Here is an 18286-nt window from a genome sequence, read left to right on the forward strand (position 1 = left end):
GGATTTTTGTAGTGGTGCTAACACACGGATGTAGCTCTAAAGCCTGTTCAGTTTGGCACAATGGAACAGACAAGGTAACTAAGTAAATATCTTGACGCATTTCCATTTATATTTTAAGATAGAAAAACAGAAGCGGATTGAAAGGATAAAACAGAAGCGAGCCCAACTACAAGAACTGCTGCTGCAGGTATATTTGATTTAAAATATTTTTTCTGTAAATGAAATTATCAAGTGCAAATCCGACACGTTAGAACTTCTGACGTTCCATCTAGATTTATTTAGCTGCTATGATATACTAGGGAGAAAAGTTTCACGCTTGTGACCTTTCTGGATTCCAGCTGGGGGACCTCTTACCCTCACTTTCTGGTTCATTTTTACCTATTGTAAAGCAGGGTGCTGCACCTGTGTGCTACAGGCTTTTGTAAGCATTCTGCTGAAGCTTTGTCAGCATTAGTGGGAAGGGGAACAACTCACGAGTCCCCTTTGTTGACTCCAAGGACCCCCTGAGTTACCTTCTCTGAGCAGTTCTTACTGGAAAATTTCTGTCTGATTCTAAGCTATGAAATTTACAACTGAACTTGTGTAAATGTGTACGGAGTTGTTTAGGCGGAGAGACATTTCTGGATCCTAAGAGTGGAAGGCCGGCAAATCCAGCTCTTTTACATTCTCACATGCACCTTTGAGATGACTTTAATTTGGGCTTCGATTGCAGAAATATATTTCAAATGCATCTTTGCTTATAAAGTCACATTTTATAAATACAGTTATGAGCATTCTTAAGTGTTTTGGTCTGTGCAGACTTTCAGTCTGCAGATTGCAGAAATGCAATCAAACTTTATGAGGTTACAGGCAATAAGGCTCTATTTTTTTCCTGGTGCAACTACATTGATACAATTTTCATGTAATTAGAGATGCACTAAAACTTTTACATATCTGGTGCTTCTCCTTTTTTTTATCACCAAAAACTGTTTCTTTATTCAGGGCACAATTCTGATTCTATCTGTCTCACCTAATAAATTAGCAGCTTCTCTAAGAGCAACATTACATTATCCTGGTGAAAATAAGGCAACTCAGGCCCTCTTAACTATTAGTCTGAAAATTACAAAGTTGCACTCCCTTGCTATCTACAACTGTCATTATTGCCTTCATTAAGTTTATCATTGTCAAATGGTTTACCAGTCCTTTGGGATTCTGTCTATCCATCTTCTCCTTAAGTAGAATAAGTGGTGCCTCAGAGTGGGTAAGTAAGTACACTGACTTCCCATCCCTCAAATAACATTTCCTAAAAACACACATTTTCATGCATGTGCAGTCAGGTAAAAGAATTCAGTATAGAGCGAGGGGTGTCACAAACAGCACCTGTTGAAAAACTTTCAGAGGACAATTTCAAAACTAACTCTTTTGAGACAGAAAAGAGGGTGATGGATGATATAGATCATGGGAAGTGGGGGAATGCTGTAATTTCTGTTAACTTTTGTTTCAGTGTAACTAGCTCCTAGTCTGAGGTAATTATGCCTATAAAATAACAGAGAGGACCTCTGATGCCAGTGCCTTTTCAAAAGGAATGGTGAACCATTCTTCACCAAGTTTTATTGCTCCTTTCTTGTTTCTTCCCCAGGGATTGTGAGGGGGCATAGCCATTAGGGTACGTGGGGAAAAAAATTGTGTTTAACTTAACTTCTGTTCCTGGTGAGCTTCACTAGTGCAAAGAGGAAGTCAGGCCACACTTACTTTTTGACACAAAATTACTGGCAGTATTGAACGTTGGTAACTTAAGAGCTGTGGAAGCACTGATGTCTGCTCTTATTGTCAGTGATCATTTTTTCTTTTTTTCTTTCTACAGCAAATAGCCTTCAAAAACTTGGTACAAAGAAATCAGCAAAATGAACAACAAAATCAAGGCCCTCCAGCTTTGAACTCAACCATACAGCTGCCTTTCTTAATAGTCAACACTAGCAAAAGAACAGTTATTGACTGCAGCATATCAAGTGACAAGTGAGTGTTTGTAAAATCAATTTTTTAGAATTTTATTTTTGCAGACTGGAATTTTTCTTTGAACAAATGAGAAATTTTTCTAGGTTACTAAAAGCAATTATGTATTTAAATTTGCTACTGTCACTTCAGGGGGGTGGTTTGTTTTGGTTTTTTTTAATATTTAATGCAACCGCAGTAGTAATAGGAATAAATTTATCAACATTGCTTTACAAGCACTAGTTAAAACCAGCTGACTTTCACTGTTGTGAATGGCACTTCAGACATGACATTTCAACGAGCATTCACTGCACAGGAGAAATAACTGAATGAAATTATGTACTAGGACAGCACTAGCTTTTAATGAAGCCATGTGGCAGTGCTTCTGAATTCTTATTCCTAATATGCCATAAATGTATTTAGTCAGAAACACAAGGTGATCCATGTAACACAAAAGGAACACCCTAAAGGTGATAAAACCAACTTTGACAGTGTCTTTTATAGCAAAAAGGTTGCACCTAGCTCTCTGAAGGAAAAAAAGGAAGGAAGTTATATAGAAATTTGAAATACTGTCTTTGTAAGCAAAATGCTATAGTTGCACTCTTATATTAATCTGAAAATCTTCCACTTATGTGCTTCTGGGTGCTTATGCTCTTCATCCTGTGAAAATATGGCTGAAAGTATGAGGTACTGTTATGTTAACTGTTAATCAGATCACAACTAGTTTATTAGCTGAAAATAGCTGGCTTGGCTTTAATACTGTAGATTACAGGTTTCACTCTGTGGTATACAAATCCCCTATTGAACTTCAAGTCAATTAACATACAGCAAAATTAGACAGTCTCTAGTAACCTAAGCACCAACATGCAAAAACCCAATACTATTAAAAGTTGGATTTTTGTAGAAACTTGGACTGAAGTCCAATCCATTCTGTGACAAAACTTCTGGAATACTCCCATCAGCACTGCAGTTCAGCAAGCTGGCAATTTTAGGATCAGTATTGATTTAGCTTAACTATACCCTTCTTTTATAGGCATGCCATACAGTTCTTAGTGCAGTTTTAAACAGTGCTCTATATTTAGGTTTGAAGTCATTCAAAAGGTGAGCGATTTCATACTGAAACTTCAGAACTGCTGCTTTCAAGGTGTCAGAGATTAAACTGGCCTTTGGGATCTAGAGAAGTGTAACATGCTTCTGCAATCTCAAACTGTAAGAAAACACTACTACTAAAAATGAGCACGCCAGAATTATTTAAGTTGTTGATATTTCAGTTTATATAACCCGGCTTCAATATTACTGTCATCTGGAGATCATTAAGTGTACAACGCAAATTAAACAAGCTTTCCCCTGTGGTTATTATTTGTGCAACTGATTAGTGGCAGCAGGAGTATGTAGATAAACAGTGCCAGAAACCGCTAGTGTTTAAACCACTGTTACACAGAGCTGCTAAATAAGGCGGTTGGCAAAAGTGGTCGCTCTGTTTGGAGAATTCAAATTCTGTAGTTTATTGGAGAGTATTTGTGCTGCCTAACCCCATTACTGATCTCCTTGAGTGCTTGCCCTTCACTTGGTTTCAGCCTCAGTTAATAACCCACTGTTTAAAGGGCTTCCATTTCCCTTTCTTCTCCCAAATAACATTTATATAAAGCATTGGTTGGTCCATATTTATGATGCACCAGCAGGTGATGTTAGGAAGTCTAATGAACAGATAAGGTCACAGCATTAGCTATTCAAAATTGTATTTACAGAGGATCTTCCAGAAGAAAATAATTGAAAAATGGTAGATATAAGGGGGATTTAGCATCATGAGGAACATAGGTTTGTGTCTTTTAAGTTTTTTCCTATGCAAGAACAGGCTTTATCTAGCCAAAAGAGAATGAAATTTCTCACACATAAAACAAAGAGGTTATTGGGCAAGTTTTGTTTAGAGTTTGAGAAGGCAGACAGGTGCCAGGGAGCATACAGGGAATGACATTTCTGAAGTTGGAGTAAAGAAAAGCAAAGCGGTGTCTTCAGATAAAAAGAATTTAAAAATTATGTTGGAAAGATGAGGCACCTGAACAAGTAAATCCCATTTAAACGGGAAAAATGTATTTAGTGTATAGGGTGCTTCTATATAAATAATGTAGGTCTTAGGAAAAAGAAAAAGGAACCAGAATACCTAGTTTTAAACAAGGTATTTGTTAATAATACAATACAATTACAATGATACAGCTATTGTATCAGAAACTTGGCAAAGTAGAACATCTCTGTTCTAATAGGAAATGCAGCAGATTTTGCCATTGAAGATACAATGCTATACATTAGAGGAAGGAAGGCAGGCAGGCTCTATGAAGTAGGCTTTTGTACCCTTAGAGAAAGAATTGCCTACAAGAGCAGAAAATGCAGATTAAATTCATTGTTGCTCAAATTTGCACTTACCATGGGAAAGGGACAGGAACTGTACCCAAACTTTGCACATCCAGTACTGGCCTCTGGACCTGGCTGTTAGCACTGAATAATAAGATGGCGGCCCCATAGATCATTCTATGAGAACAAAAGCCAATTTCTCAATGGCAGCCAAAATAATGCTGGGAATTATTACGAAAACCAGTAAGGAATACAGTGTAAAACTAGATGCGTTTAGTGCTTTGATATCTGGAATACTCTATGCTGTCTTGTTCTTGGAAAAAGTATAGCGTAAGCAGAAGAGAGACACAGGAGGGCAGCAAGAATGACTGAAACTCTGAACAGGCTTTCACAGAAGGAACAGATGGAGTCTTTGGCCTAGAAAAGGGAGGACAGTGGATTCACAGGTGTCTGTAAAATCACAGATGACATGGAGAATGTCCATAGAGAAAAGCTGTACACAGTTGCTTATTAAAGTTAAAATTAAGAGACATTACGAGAAGATACCAGGTGACAGGTTGTAGACAAAAAGAATATAAGTGGTTTTGTAACGATTAGTCTATGCATATCATAGCACTTGTTGTGCTTGTCAAGAAGGGGTCACGTCATGTCCCTGAAAGAAAACCCTCAAACAGCTTGTCTCCATTTAGCCCACACCCGGGGCTAAACAATAGCAGTTTTTCTCTCACCCGGTATCCCTTCCCCAAATGAGGAAGGGAACTGGGAAAAGGAGGGAGACCTGTACACTGAAGTTAACCAGATATAATGAAATGAAGAAATCAATATAAACGACAACACAAAATAGACAAAAGTATACTTATCCACAGATCACTAGCAAGTTGCTCCAGGAATCACAATGACAAAGAAGGAGAAGGGAGGAGAGCAGGAAGAGCCCCCCTCTCCCCAGCCAGCCCTCCCTTTTATAGTGAGCTTGATGTCAATGATACAGAATACACCTGTGGGCCAGCCTGGGTCAGCTGCCCTGGATTTAACTGCTAAGGGCCTTGATCACCATGGCTGGCCACAGACTGAAACCAAATCCCAATGAAACCAGGACACAGCTATTAACAGCAAAGGTAAGGACTTCCTGCGTCAGAGGCTGCAGGTTGCTAGAAACTATACTGGAGATACATTTCTTTAACTTTGTTTGGAAGTTTGTGGAGGGGGAAAAGGAGTTACGCTTCTTTCTAACATCCAGTATTTGACCATAACACATGGGAGGAGAAATGCAGAGCTATCCATAAACACAGACAGTAATCCTGTGCCATAAAAGCTAAATGCAGTTACTACTTACTTAGTGCACAGCTTGCTGGTAGTAACTTGGTGTGACACTCGTCTCCCATCCCCTGTTTGTGTAAACATAGTTATGTGACTTTAGCTGCACCAGTCTAGGTAGCAGGAATATAAGTGTACCAATTAAAGGTATAGTGACACATCTTATTTTCCCTTCTAATGTGGTTAAGCTTAAATAAATATAGTTGTGTAATAATACTGGATAAGTCACAAAAGAAATGATGCCTGTAACTGACAATTAAACCTAGCACAAAGCATGTAGATTTCTAGATGAAAATTTTGTGTATAGGCACAAAAGACGTAACTTTTCCAAACTTACTGGATGAGGTATAAGAAAAGGAGTATAAAAAAAAACTATCAAGACAATCCACATGGGACAGCAGCTTGGAGAGCTAATGGAAGACCCACCAGTGACTTATTTTTTAAAGATCATATCTCATGGGTGGGTTGCTTTTCCAGGGATGAAGATTTTTTCAGCAGCAAATAAGGTACTGGGAACTAGCCTTGTACTGTAATCCCTCGACCAGTGCCGTCCAGGCTTTCAGTAGCGTGTGATTGTAGCATAAGGCCAGTCAAGATGTCCCTGCTTTTCTTAATGCTACATTAAGTTTGTATCACTATTTCCACTTTTTACATGCAATGAAGAACATTTTGAGAGTCCTGTGTCAGAAACAGTAAGTTGTGAACATACAGGACTCTGAACAGACTGCGTTGCTAGCTGCATCCAAATGCATCCAACAAAGCAAAGTTATACCAAGGGAAATAGGTCAGTTCACAGGAGGAGTGTTGCACATTAGAACAGAAAGTGAAATGTAAAAGAAGCAAAAACAAAATAGTTATTTTCGTGATGGGGCTGCAGGTGACCTTTAAAAGTATTTGATTTAGTACAAGTGAAGGTTCATGTTTAGTAAGGCCTCCCTCTTACCCTTTGAATCTGTTTAATGAGGTAGAAAATTTTAGACTTTCTTCCTGGAGGGGTGAAGCTACACACTAATTGAGAAAGTGCCACTTTAAACCCTGTAGGCATGCCAGTCACAGAAGCAGAAAAGAAAAAGCATTTGCTGCACTTTTTTTTTTTCCTTAAGGACCCTTTACAGATAATGAAGAATCTAGACACTTACCCTCACTGCATACCAAAAAAAAAAAAAAAGGAAAAATAGGCAAAAAAAGCATAGCTGTACTCTTTTCAAAACCATCTCGCCTTGACTTTTTACATGCAGATTTGAATACCTCTTTAATTTCGATAACACTTTTGAGATTCATGATGACAGCGAGGTGCTGAAGAGAATGGGAATGTCCTTTGGGCTTGAGGCAGGCAAATGCTCAGCTGAGGACCTGAGAACTGCAAAATCATTGGTGCCAAAAGCTTTAGAAGGCTACATCACAGGTAAGTTAGACAAGACTTTTAAATACCGTTCCTGATCAAATTCATAACATTAGTTAACTGAAGCAAATTTAATGATATTAACCTACATAGGTATGTAACATTTGAAGTTATATGGCAGCTAGTAGGGTTGGTACATAAATGAGTTGTTTTACAGTTAATTTTGGAAGGTTTATCATAGTTGTCCTATAAACATTCACACCAATTTATAACAACAAACTTTTGAGTGAGCTGCAATATGAAGAAATTATTTCTTAAATAACTGAACTGACACCAAGAACAGATTTTCATGGGTTAGTATTCGTTTTGAATAACTGTGGATGTGTGGTGGAGGAGTAAACTGGAAGCAGGCAGCTCTTCCCAAGTTGAGGAGGAAAAAGAAAGAAAAAGACCACCTTGAACTGGTTGAGTGTAATCCATGTGACCCAGCTGCATTCGCACTTTGCCTGAGGTAGGTGAGCGCTGCTAAGAATTCTCTGTATCTCTGTTCGTCCGTGTGCACGTGCTCAGTGTACTCTCAGTGCATGGATGGTAGGCTCTCCTGCATCCAGTCATTTCCACACTTAACACATAAAACAGCGGTACTCAGATAAAACACATGGCCAGCAGGTGCCATCTGAGAACTGAGCTTCTCTAAAGCAAGAGGCTCCAGAGGGCTCCAGGACAGGTGTCCCGCGCAGAGGCTTTTACCTCCCCTACTCATAGTGTTTGAACAGGTCACATTTAAATAGACTCAAACCTAGATCTCCTTCAGTGTTGCATCATCGGACTAGAGCTGCTGAAGTTTGTAATCACTTCCCGTAGCTATTGTCAGACTGCATTATTCTCGCTCTACCCAGAGCTTAAACTTAGCCCAGCATTTTCTCAAGTTTCTGGAGGGACTTCATCTGTAAAGGAAGCGTTACCCAATGAGCTACTGTATACAGACCTTCATTTTTGAGGAAAGTGGGAACAAAGCTATTGCCGTGACTTCTCTACTAACCAGGCTTTGGTCTTGTTTAAATTACAGCAGTATAAAACTGTGTCTTTCACACAGGGAGGTTGGAAACATTCAACGGTTTTTCAGCCTTGGAAAAAATTAGTCCAGAAGTGTTGTTACTAGAGTATGTGTATTCATTTTAAAGGTTTCTTCTATCTATTGCTTGCTACTTAATTACACAAGTCTACAGTTAAGAGTATGAATTGCATAGTAGAGTTTTTTAATGGCAGTAACTGAATGACAAATAAGGGAAAGAGATTTAAACGCTTTGCACAATACTTGAAAAGCCAGCATTTGCCTGATTACGTATTTTCAGTTAGCTTCCCATTTTGACCTTGGCAGTCTTTAGACATTGTTTCTTACACTGGAAGACTAGTGAAATGGAAGGCTCACCACTGGTTTCTGGAATTCACAAGTCATTTCCATAGCTGTCCTGCATTGGCACTTTTAAGCACACTGGCTTCAATTACTACTATACAAGAAAAGCAAATCAAGGTCTCTTATTTCTTCGCTGAGTAAATTTATTACAATCAAGATTAAAGTTCTCCCACACGAGCTGATTCCATGAACTCAACTGCTGTAGAAACCAGTCCTGTTCTAGTATGTCTAAGTAGGAAAGTTGTTTCCTGTACAATGTTTGTTTGACCTTAGCCTGGTCATCTTTTTTTCAGGTAATTAGTGACTTCCAAACACAACAGTTTGTATTGTAGTGCTTGCTAATAGGACTGGAGAAGCAGTTGGAAGAATCCAAGCCTAAGCCAGTTCAATGAAAAAAATCTAAAAGTGACAAAAAAAATTTGGACCATCTCAGCTTTAAAAAAAAAAAGTAACCTCTATTTGCATTAAACATGCCAAATAGTTTGCATGGAACTGCTGAACTGATATGTGCATCAAAACCTTATTAGTGTATTTTCTTTTGTGGAGGATTATGTGTTTTAGCCATTCTTCCAAGTGCCCTCATTTGATAAAAGTCGTGTCTTCTAGGTCTTCTACAGGTTTCATGATGTTTTAGCAAGAAAGTGTTGGGGTTTTTTTAATAAGTATTTTAAGTACTATGTTGATATGATCCTCAGGTGTCTGACTGCCACTGAAATCAGCAGAAGCTAAAGCATATTAACACCATATAAAAAATATTCTATATATCTTAAATGATGTTTGTAACACATTTTTCTGTTGCTCCATGGTCATAATGGATGCAGACTTCTAAAACTGGCATGATTTGACCTTCCTTTTACTTGTTTCCCAAAAGGGAGCAAGAGTAGAGGATACAGCAGCTTAACCATAACTTACAGTACAAGTTAACGTTAAAGTGTTGCTTTAGCTAAGGAGGCAATCCAGAAAAAGTGATGGACATACAACAGACTGCACTACAACCACAATACTTGCCAGCTTCCTACTATGGAAGGAGCAATGTTGTTTCTAACATGACATTTGCACCAGCTTAAGATGGCATCCCAGGGTCACAAGCCTAATTACACACTCCTGCCTATTATTTCTTCATGTTGACACAGTTACTTTACTCTGCCCTCTTCCTAAGCTGGTTCAGGGTACTAAACTGTGGGCTTTTTATCTGGCAGAGGAGTTTCTGACAATTCAGCATGTAGAACTATCTAGCTAAGGGCTCACATCAGAACAGTTCAAGGACTCACACCAGAACAGTTCAAGTGTAAAGGAGGGAGTGAGATTGCTGGATGAACGGAAATATGCCACTGATTGAGACAATCACAAACTCTTGTAGAACTATATCCAGAGTACCATCTCGTGCCTTTTAAGCCATGCATATACTACAGGCAGTTAATGCAACACCAAGTCCTGCCTTTGTCAGTTGAGTCCTCCTAGAAATGAGACTACAGATAAAAAAAGCAAGAAATAAAAATTCCGAGGCACTAATAGTTGTGGTAACAACATCCCACTTGTATGTATCCCACTAAGGCAGTGAGCAAAGTGGTGCAGTTTAAGACCTCTAGATCACAACACTACTTCATTCTTCCCTCCATGAAGAAGTGCTCTGCTGTCTATCTGCATTACAAGCCTTGACTGGAAAACAGACTGGAGCTGGAACTGATAAGAGTACCCCCTGAATGAATGAGCTATCAACAATAATCCTATGCAGCACTTTTACTTTCACATTAACTACAAAAGGCCAATGAGGGTATTCCTTTAGAGCCTTGCGTGAAGTACAAATTCCTACCAAGTGTATCTCCTGCAAGATATGCCTTGTTCATAATAAGGATGCCACTCTTAGATTGGACTGTATCATGTTGGGAAGGTTTTTCCAAGCTGCTTTCCCTGGTTCATAAGTGTAGCTATTAGTAATTTATCTGCTCTGCTGGAAGCAGTAAGTCTTTTCATTGTAGGCAGACATTTATTGTGACAGTCCTTTCCAGACAGGAAATGGCTTCTTAAACTCTCCATCTTTCACAAACTTCCTCTTTTCCCTGGCTCCTCAGAGCCAACTGGAGCATAAAATTTAGAAATATAAGGCAATGAAAGTACAAGGCAGGGATATGCATCTATGAACCTTCTTTCTGCCTTATGTGTAAAATCCATACTTTCCTTCACCTTGTGCTTCAAAAAGAAAAGGCAGCTAGCTATTAGCCCAAAATGTTAATAAAACACAAGATTACTAGCAATGACTTGTTATTCTTCTGCAATATTAAGCATGTACACACAGGCACACCCCTTCCCTTCAAAAATCCAGGAAACACCACTGTGATAGAGCTCTAACGCACTATTAATCTAAATACCACACAGTCATTCCAAATGGTTCAGCCACCTCTCGCAAAGACAGGACAAGACCGTCAGAACATGTTCTCTGTAAAAGCAAACCTGTGTTTAGGGCAATCTTAATGAAAGCCATCCAGCTATGTCTATATTCAACTATTCTCATCTATTCCCTCCTCACACCGTAGGGATCACCGTAAAGCTGCCACTTACTAATGTTTTCTGTCATGTTCCAATTGCTTTGGAACGTGTCATTTAAGTACCTTGCTGCTAACAAGTCTCTGCAGCACAAAACAAGGTAGCCTGTGGATCCCAGTGGATGGTGAGCCAATTTACGTGGCTGTGACAACCTGCTTAAAACAGTCCCTGTGCTAGGCAGTACGCTGTCAAATCTCAAGGAGTCAAAGCTTAACAAGAACAGAGAAGGACAAATGAGAAAGCATATGCAACAAACACATTTCATTAGTCCTCTTATCTGCTATTACAGAACAGTTCTAGATAAAATACGAATAGTACAATCCCATTTTATGCCATCAGGCTCTACAGAACAGAGCTTTGCTTAGGCATAGAAAATAATAGTAAGGACTTTTAACTCCTGGTTTAATGGATCCAGCTGGAACCACATGCAAGCACCATGAAAAAGAAGTAGACAGTCCTGATAACTTGATTTTAACTTTGTGATGAGATGGAATTTGGGTAGGTCAATAGAAACACCTTATCTAAGAAACAAATAAAAAACAACTTTCCCCCCCCCCCCAAAAAAAAAAAAATCCCATAAGTGTAATTGGGTTAATGGACTTCTTTTGCTGACTCTCTTGGCAGAAATGTGCGTAACTGGAAATAACTGACAGGCATTATTTGTTACGGAATTTGAAAACAAGTACTACGGGGGTTGCAAGTAACCTGTTCAGGTCCCTCAGAGGGCTGTTAACAAATTACCTCAAGGAACTCAGCATTATTGCAAGACCATTTTAACCCTAAAGTTTCTTATCCCTAGGGAGGAGACTGACTTACACATCACGCGTGCCGTGTACAACAGGCTCTCTCTTCCATACTCTTGGCACAAGACCTTTGACGTGGTCTGTTCACATCCACAGCTGATCGTTGCTTCACCAAACGCAACAGCAAAGGCGCTTAGAGCTGTCAGGGCATTTGATAGGATCGATCTGTAGCAGTAAGTTTCCATGAAGGACTCCAAAACTGTTTCAGGTGCCTGTGATTGCATACAGCTACTCACCAGGGTCATCTGCAGTGTAAATTCTCTTCAGACAGAGCGAAAAGTTTCATAGAAGTAACCACAATTCTGAGTGTGGAGGAGTGCAAGGCTTGAGTGCACCCACAAACACCGGGGGATATATATAGAGATACATCATAATTTCATATTGATTAAGCAGGACACAACTACAGTATAAAATGAACTCAAGCTATTGGTACCTTCTCTTCTAAACTAAACTAAGGAATCTTAACTGCAAAGGGAATGCAAAGTTTAAGATTGTAAAAGGAAGAAAAAATTTAAGTAACTATCGTAAATACAATTATGCTTTCTTCTAGATATGTCTGCAGGATTTTCATGGATAAACCAAGGGTTACTTTCAAGTTCAGCACGAGCAGTTTCACATTTAGAGGTAGCAGGAGGCACTTCTGATGCTAAATCAAGGTACATAAAATCATTTTTTATTCAAGGATAGTTTTATTCAAGGATATATGCTTGTGGCACTTCCAGTAACCTCACTATTTCATACCATTTACATGCAGGAAATGAGATGTTTTCTAGTATGATTGATTTTTGATTGTGAAAAAGTCTCTTATTCTGTCTTCCTTGATAATTATATTTGAAAGGTCAAATCAACATACTTTAAATTTTGAACACACTAGCTATTTTGTATCCGTTTCAAAAGAATAGAATTACTTCCAAGCCCTTATTAAATAAGGACAGAGTTTTCCTGATTAACCTTAAATTCCTGCCTGGGCATGGACTACAAATAGGTAATTACATGTGGAAAAAAGCCTGATAATACTTCTGAAGAATCTAAAAGAATGTTTGGTGTCTAAATGCACCACTGCTTCAGCTCTCATGAAAGAAGTTTAGTCCACACAGTCCAATCATAATTTTACATTAAAAACCAACCAACCAAAAAACAACCACCAACAGCAGCAACAAAAACCCAATCCAAAAGAACACTTCAACAACCATACTTTGCTTGGAGGTGACCTGTACCTTAAAAAAAAATGGAAGGAAAGATTATTCTGGAACAGGTTCTTCCTCATGGTATTTAACAGCTTAATTTCATATTGCAAACATTTCTGTGTATTGACAAAACTGTGATGGATTTATTCTTCTTTAAGCTTTTTTCAGCTTCAGCAATGCTACTGGTTGGTTATGGAAAAAAAAAAGCCACCCAGTAATTTTTTTATGCAACTTTCCAATATTTTAGCAGTTTTCATAACTATTAGCTGTGTTTAATATAAAGCTTTTGGATTTTTCCTTGTTGGTAGGATTTCTTTAACTAAAGGAAAAGCTGAGGCCAAAAAGAAAGCTTAAAACTTCATGAGAAATCCTCTAAACTTCGACATTTCTGTTGTTTTGATAGTGAGAATCCAGGGTTGTGTTTGGATGCTGAAGTGGCCTTAGCGACTGGGCAGCTTCTTGCCCCTAGCAGTCAACAGTCCAGCAGTGCAACATCACGCTACTCTGAGTCACGGGGAGAAACTCCATGCTCATTCAATGATGAAGATGAAGAGGATGAAGATGAGGATTCTTCCTCCCCAGAATAAGGACAGTGGAAAACAGAATATACAAAATGCTGCTCAGATATTCTTAACGGGAGCTCCTGTTTGGATTTTACTTAAGTTTCTTGCCTTGGTTTGCACAGCGTTCAGTGAAGCAAAACGGAAGCTTCAAAACAAATTCATCCACAGCTGAAACTGAAAACTGTCTGTGACTGAACACAGAGTGACATGCAGACACAGAGCGAAGGGGGTTTTATCAACTATAACCAAGGAAAAGAACAAAGTCCCTGGAGATTTGGCAAAGTAAACGTCAAGTTCACAGTTTCCATTTTGGGACATTCTGTCCCAAGACTCTGTCTTCCCCTTATCTTTACGAGATGGAGAAGAAAACAGAGTCAACAAATGCCAATTCCTGCATTGTCTTTGGGCTGTGCTACCTTTAGAAAAAGTGGGGGAGAGAGCACAGGTGAATGTGCTAAAGAGCTATTTAAAACTGTCTTATCCGAAAATTGTTCTAGGCAAAAGGGGCTCTTAGAATGTTTGCTTTTTTCTGTTCAACTTGCTGTATAGAAGATTCTTAAAGTAATATAAATTGCAAGTGATTAAATGAATCTTGAAATAGTTTAAATCCATTTTAGATACTCTAGAAGTAACATTAGTGTGTCTCTCTTGAAAGGTTCAAATGTTCATTTATACTGCAGACCTAATTTATTATAAGTAAGTGATTATTCTTAGCAGTTATTAAACAGTCAGGATAAAAACAGCAGTATTCTCTGCACCAGCTTTTTTCAAGAAAAAGAAGTTTAAAAATTGTATTTCTAGATTATAGTGTATCCAGTATGGCTTCTCCTTTACTGTTTTAACTTTATAATCCCTTTGATTTTATATAATCCCTTTGATTTTATAGCATGTCTTTTTTTTTAAAAAAAAGGGCCTCTATGTTAAGGATCTCAGGCAGCATGTTTTCAAGCCAGTATTTTCAAGTTCAGGGTGAGCAGGTCACATAACTTGTAAAGTCATAGGTGTCGTTCTTAGGAAAAAAATTAAATTTCAACAATACATCATTTCATGTTTGCATTCTAGTCAGCTTGGATTATGATAACTTCTGTTGCACTCACCTTGATGCGCCTTTGAAAAATAGTAGTAGCGAACCACTTTTAAAATAATTTGTGGCTAAAGTCACACAACAAAAATCCCATTTGAACTGTTAAATTAGACTTGCAACAGGAGGCTCTATGTTCCATAGCTAACATCACATCCCATCATAAAGACCTTTTGAAAAAACACTTGAATAGCAGAGCAGAAGCCACTGTAGATGTACCCTTCCCATGGTGTTCTAACATCCAGTATTTTAACTAGTCTCAAAGTTAACTATTTTTAATTAGGTAAATCTAGTTTAAAATAGTGTTACTCTTTTTAGTTTTTATACTGTATGTAAATAGTTGACCTGTTTCTATGTACCAGTGTATTAGCTGTCAGAGCTCACTGACCGTGGCTCTGTTCCTTAGTGACGAGATGAGGCAGCCTGTAATCGTGGTGTGTGCTCGAGCAGTGGCAGCAAACTGTATCCTGAGTGCTGTGCCCATGGCTCTGCACAGCCTGGGGTGTGCCCACATCATCTTTCACAGACAAACCTGCACTCAAGCCAACAAGATCCAAAAGCACCAACCCTGAGCTACTGAGATAGATAAACGGAGCTACCCGGCTGTTGCACAGGAGTTAGCACACGACTAGCTACATACAGGACAGGTAAAACTGAGGAGCACACAAGCACACCTGCATGTTTGCATTAAAAATCAAAGCATCCAGATAGAAACTTTTCACAGTCTGAACTCCTGCATTTGAGGTACAGTTAGGGTGGCACCACTATTTAGGTATAGCTCCTGACTGAGCAAGTAGAGCTATCTAGCTTATACAAGTGATTTGCAAATGCACAAATGAAAAGAATTCTTACATGCCTACCATGTTATTCACCTTCTGGGCAAGACTGTTAAAGACTGTCCTGTGCTCATGGCTCACACGCAACAGCAGACTGAGGGATTTATACCACCTCACTTCAACCAAATCGGTCACACTACCTCTATAAGAAGAAAAGCTTTACAAATACAAAATAATACTCTCGCTGAGACAGTCAATGCACTTGACTGAAGTGGCTCACTTTTGAAATAAGAGGAGGAGAAGGTAACAGATACTCCAGGCATATTACTGCGGAATTGTCAGCTTCGTGAATGACATTTAATTTAAACAGATAATTTTGTTTATTCTTAAAAACCCATTATTTTTTTAAAAAACTCTCCTGTCAGTCAGCTTTCATGGGCGAGGGTGGATCAAAGATCCCTGATATATGCAGGATCCTAAGGAACTCTTACAGAGAATATTTTCCAAAGTTATTATTCCCCCCCTCTCCAATACATGTGGGGCACAGTTAACTTTACACTTTCTTCACATTTCCCACTCAAGATCTATGTAAAAAGAAAAACCAGCAAAACACTAAACAATTAGTAAAGAGGAGTACTTTGAACTAGAAGAACCTGGCAAAAAAAGGCTTCCTGCCCAGAAATGGAATGTATTTTGTTAGCAGTCAGTGTGCTGTCTTGCTTTACAGGAGGAAGATCTTCAGTGATATCTTCCTTCCATTGATGTTCACGTCCATCAAAGCAGCAGACTGCACAACTACTTGCTTTCTGGCAAACTTCAAGCTATCAACTTTTTAAAAAATTTAAATTAAAAAATGTAGGAGCACATAACATTTATTTAGGCAGTTGAACCCAGACTTTAAAAGTTACTTTTCCTGAACTAGTTGAATACAAAGGACAAAACAAGTTAGAACATTTAGAAGAGACTTCAAAAGGAAATTCTTTCTTTGTGCCAAGTTCCAGTTGAGGATGAAGTTCAACTAAAGCACTGCGGTCTTGTGGTTGCACTAAAGTCTGGGAACTAGGAGAATTTTGGGCCTTATCCAGCCACAGTCACTCGGGTATGATCTCAGGCAAGCCTTTCAATCATTCATGTTGATCTTAGCTGACAAATTTAAAAAAAAAAAAAACAAACACCACACACAAAAACAAAACAAAACAAAACAGGTAAATGCAGGACCTCACAAAATGCATCTGTTGCATCTGAATTATCTCTGAGCAATTATGAGTAAGAAGGGGGTTGAGAGTATTAAGCAACCACACAGTTCCCACTAAGCTAATGGCCGTAGTTGTGCTCAGTTGCTTCAACATGCAGGCCTGGCCTGGCCTGGCCTGGCCTGCCCTCCCTCCCTCCCTCTGAAAGCCAACAGCCGATACTTTCCAGAATAAAATGGTCATTAGCAAGCCAGGTTTTCCCATTTTCTATTCCATTCCCCTCATCCTCTCCTGCCTTCTGCAATACCCTTGACATTCATTGATATGAAACAAGTAGCAACTGGTACTAGCAGGTATTTCTTATAAGACAAAGTTAACATCTACATTTTCATGCAAATTCTATTTAAGCTAAATTTAAGAGACATGTTTCTGTGTCTTGGAACATTATTTCTTGATTATACCTTCAAAAGGCACTCGGCTGCAAGCAGTATAATGCTTTGTGTAAATGATGTTACGTATATTGCAGAAAACAGCTTTATTTCTGGACTTACTTTATGGTGCTTGAAAAAAATCTAAATTTGACTTAGAAAAACTTGTCAGCACCACAAACTAGGTGGAAAATAATGAGTGGGAGACAGCATTTTTCTGTTATGCGGAAATCTGACATAATGTTTGTGGATTTTGGTTTTTAGAATTCTATTAAAGTGTGCCATTTCAACACTGGAATTAATAGCAGCAATCCTCCTAACCTAAGAACGTGTGTATATTTAAGTAAAGACTAAAGCACATGATACCAGTTTAACTGAAGGTATGATTGTAACTAACTTCATTAAACCTACTATGAGCCACACTGTAGATACTTCCATTTTCGTTCAGGTTTTTGTTTAGTTTTTTTTGAACTGTAGCTTGCAAATACTCCTAATCCTTTTGAGCAGCTGGAAATTGCCAAGTATACAAAATACCCACAGAAGAGCTTGTGCTGATCAACTAAGTAACATGATGTAAAAAGGCCTAATAACCAAATTGTAATCCTTTTTTTTTAAAAAAAAAACACAAAACCCTCAAGTTCATACATAAAATGATACTTCAATTTAAATTCCACAGTTAAGGTTTTAAGTGACAAGTGCTCTTTCTTCTGACCACATCCACCATTTTAATTCAAGAGCATGGCTGAAACTTAATCACATTTGAACACTGGGCAATACTCATTTTTATAATTGACTGGCTCTTTTCAGCTGAAAATAATCCCGGCAGTTTATCAGGAAGACTTTCCTTTTCATGAGTTAAAGACGTTTGGGTTTTGGATTCATTTAAAAACAAAGCTGGTAACCGCGGGGTATACTATATAGTAAACAAACCAAAACAAGTTATGTTCTGACTGACCCACTTAATTTATCTCTTTTCATTACAAGAGTCCCTCAGGAACGTAAGTATTTTAAATAACCAGATATAATGAAGCTGGGAAAAGACTATATGAGCTTTTTAAATTTATGATTTAAAAAAATCTAGTAATAGTCACACTTTGAGGTGACCTCCTTCTGCTTGCTGCAAGTTTAATTAACTTTAAAGAAAGAAATGCTGCAACTTCAAGGCCTGGAATATTTTACAGCTGAAGGAATCTCAACCTTCGGCACTGGGAAACAGTGCCTGTTGCAGCTTTACTGATGAACAAGGAAGAGGCTAAGGGCCCTTGGTCAGGTTATTGACTTTTTGTTCTTTGAAATCTGCCACTTCTTGAATTCTGAC

General features: G+C 38.4%; 1 protein-coding gene across 8 annotated transcripts in view; it reads left to right on the top strand.

The window, feature by feature from the left end:
* TFDP2 (transcription factor Dp-2) overlaps window positions 1-17395 on the top strand; it is a 58428-nt gene extending 41033 nt beyond the window's left edge. For all 8 annotated transcript variants that reach the window (XM_068407016.1, XM_068407014.1, XM_068407017.1 and 5 more), the window contains 5 exons: window positions 119-187; window positions 1844-1995; window positions 6873-7039; window positions 12291-12396; window positions 13331-17395. In XM_068407016.1, the coding sequence (XP_068263117.1) occupies window positions 119-187; window positions 1844-1995; window positions 6873-7039; window positions 12291-12396; window positions 13331-13514 (678 nt within the window). In that variant the 3' untranslated portion in view covers window positions 13515-17395. The remainder of the gene's footprint in view (window positions 1-118; window positions 188-1843; window positions 1996-6872; window positions 7040-12290; window positions 12397-13330) is intronic.
* Window positions 17396-18286: the final 891 nt, after the last annotated feature.

Source organism: Nyctibius grandis, chromosome 8 (assembly GCF_013368605.1).
Source record: "Nyctibius grandis isolate bNycGra1 chromosome 8, bNycGra1.pri, whole genome shotgun sequence".
Taxonomy (NCBI): domain Eukaryota; kingdom Metazoa; phylum Chordata; class Aves; order Nyctibiiformes; family Nyctibiidae; genus Nyctibius; species Nyctibius grandis.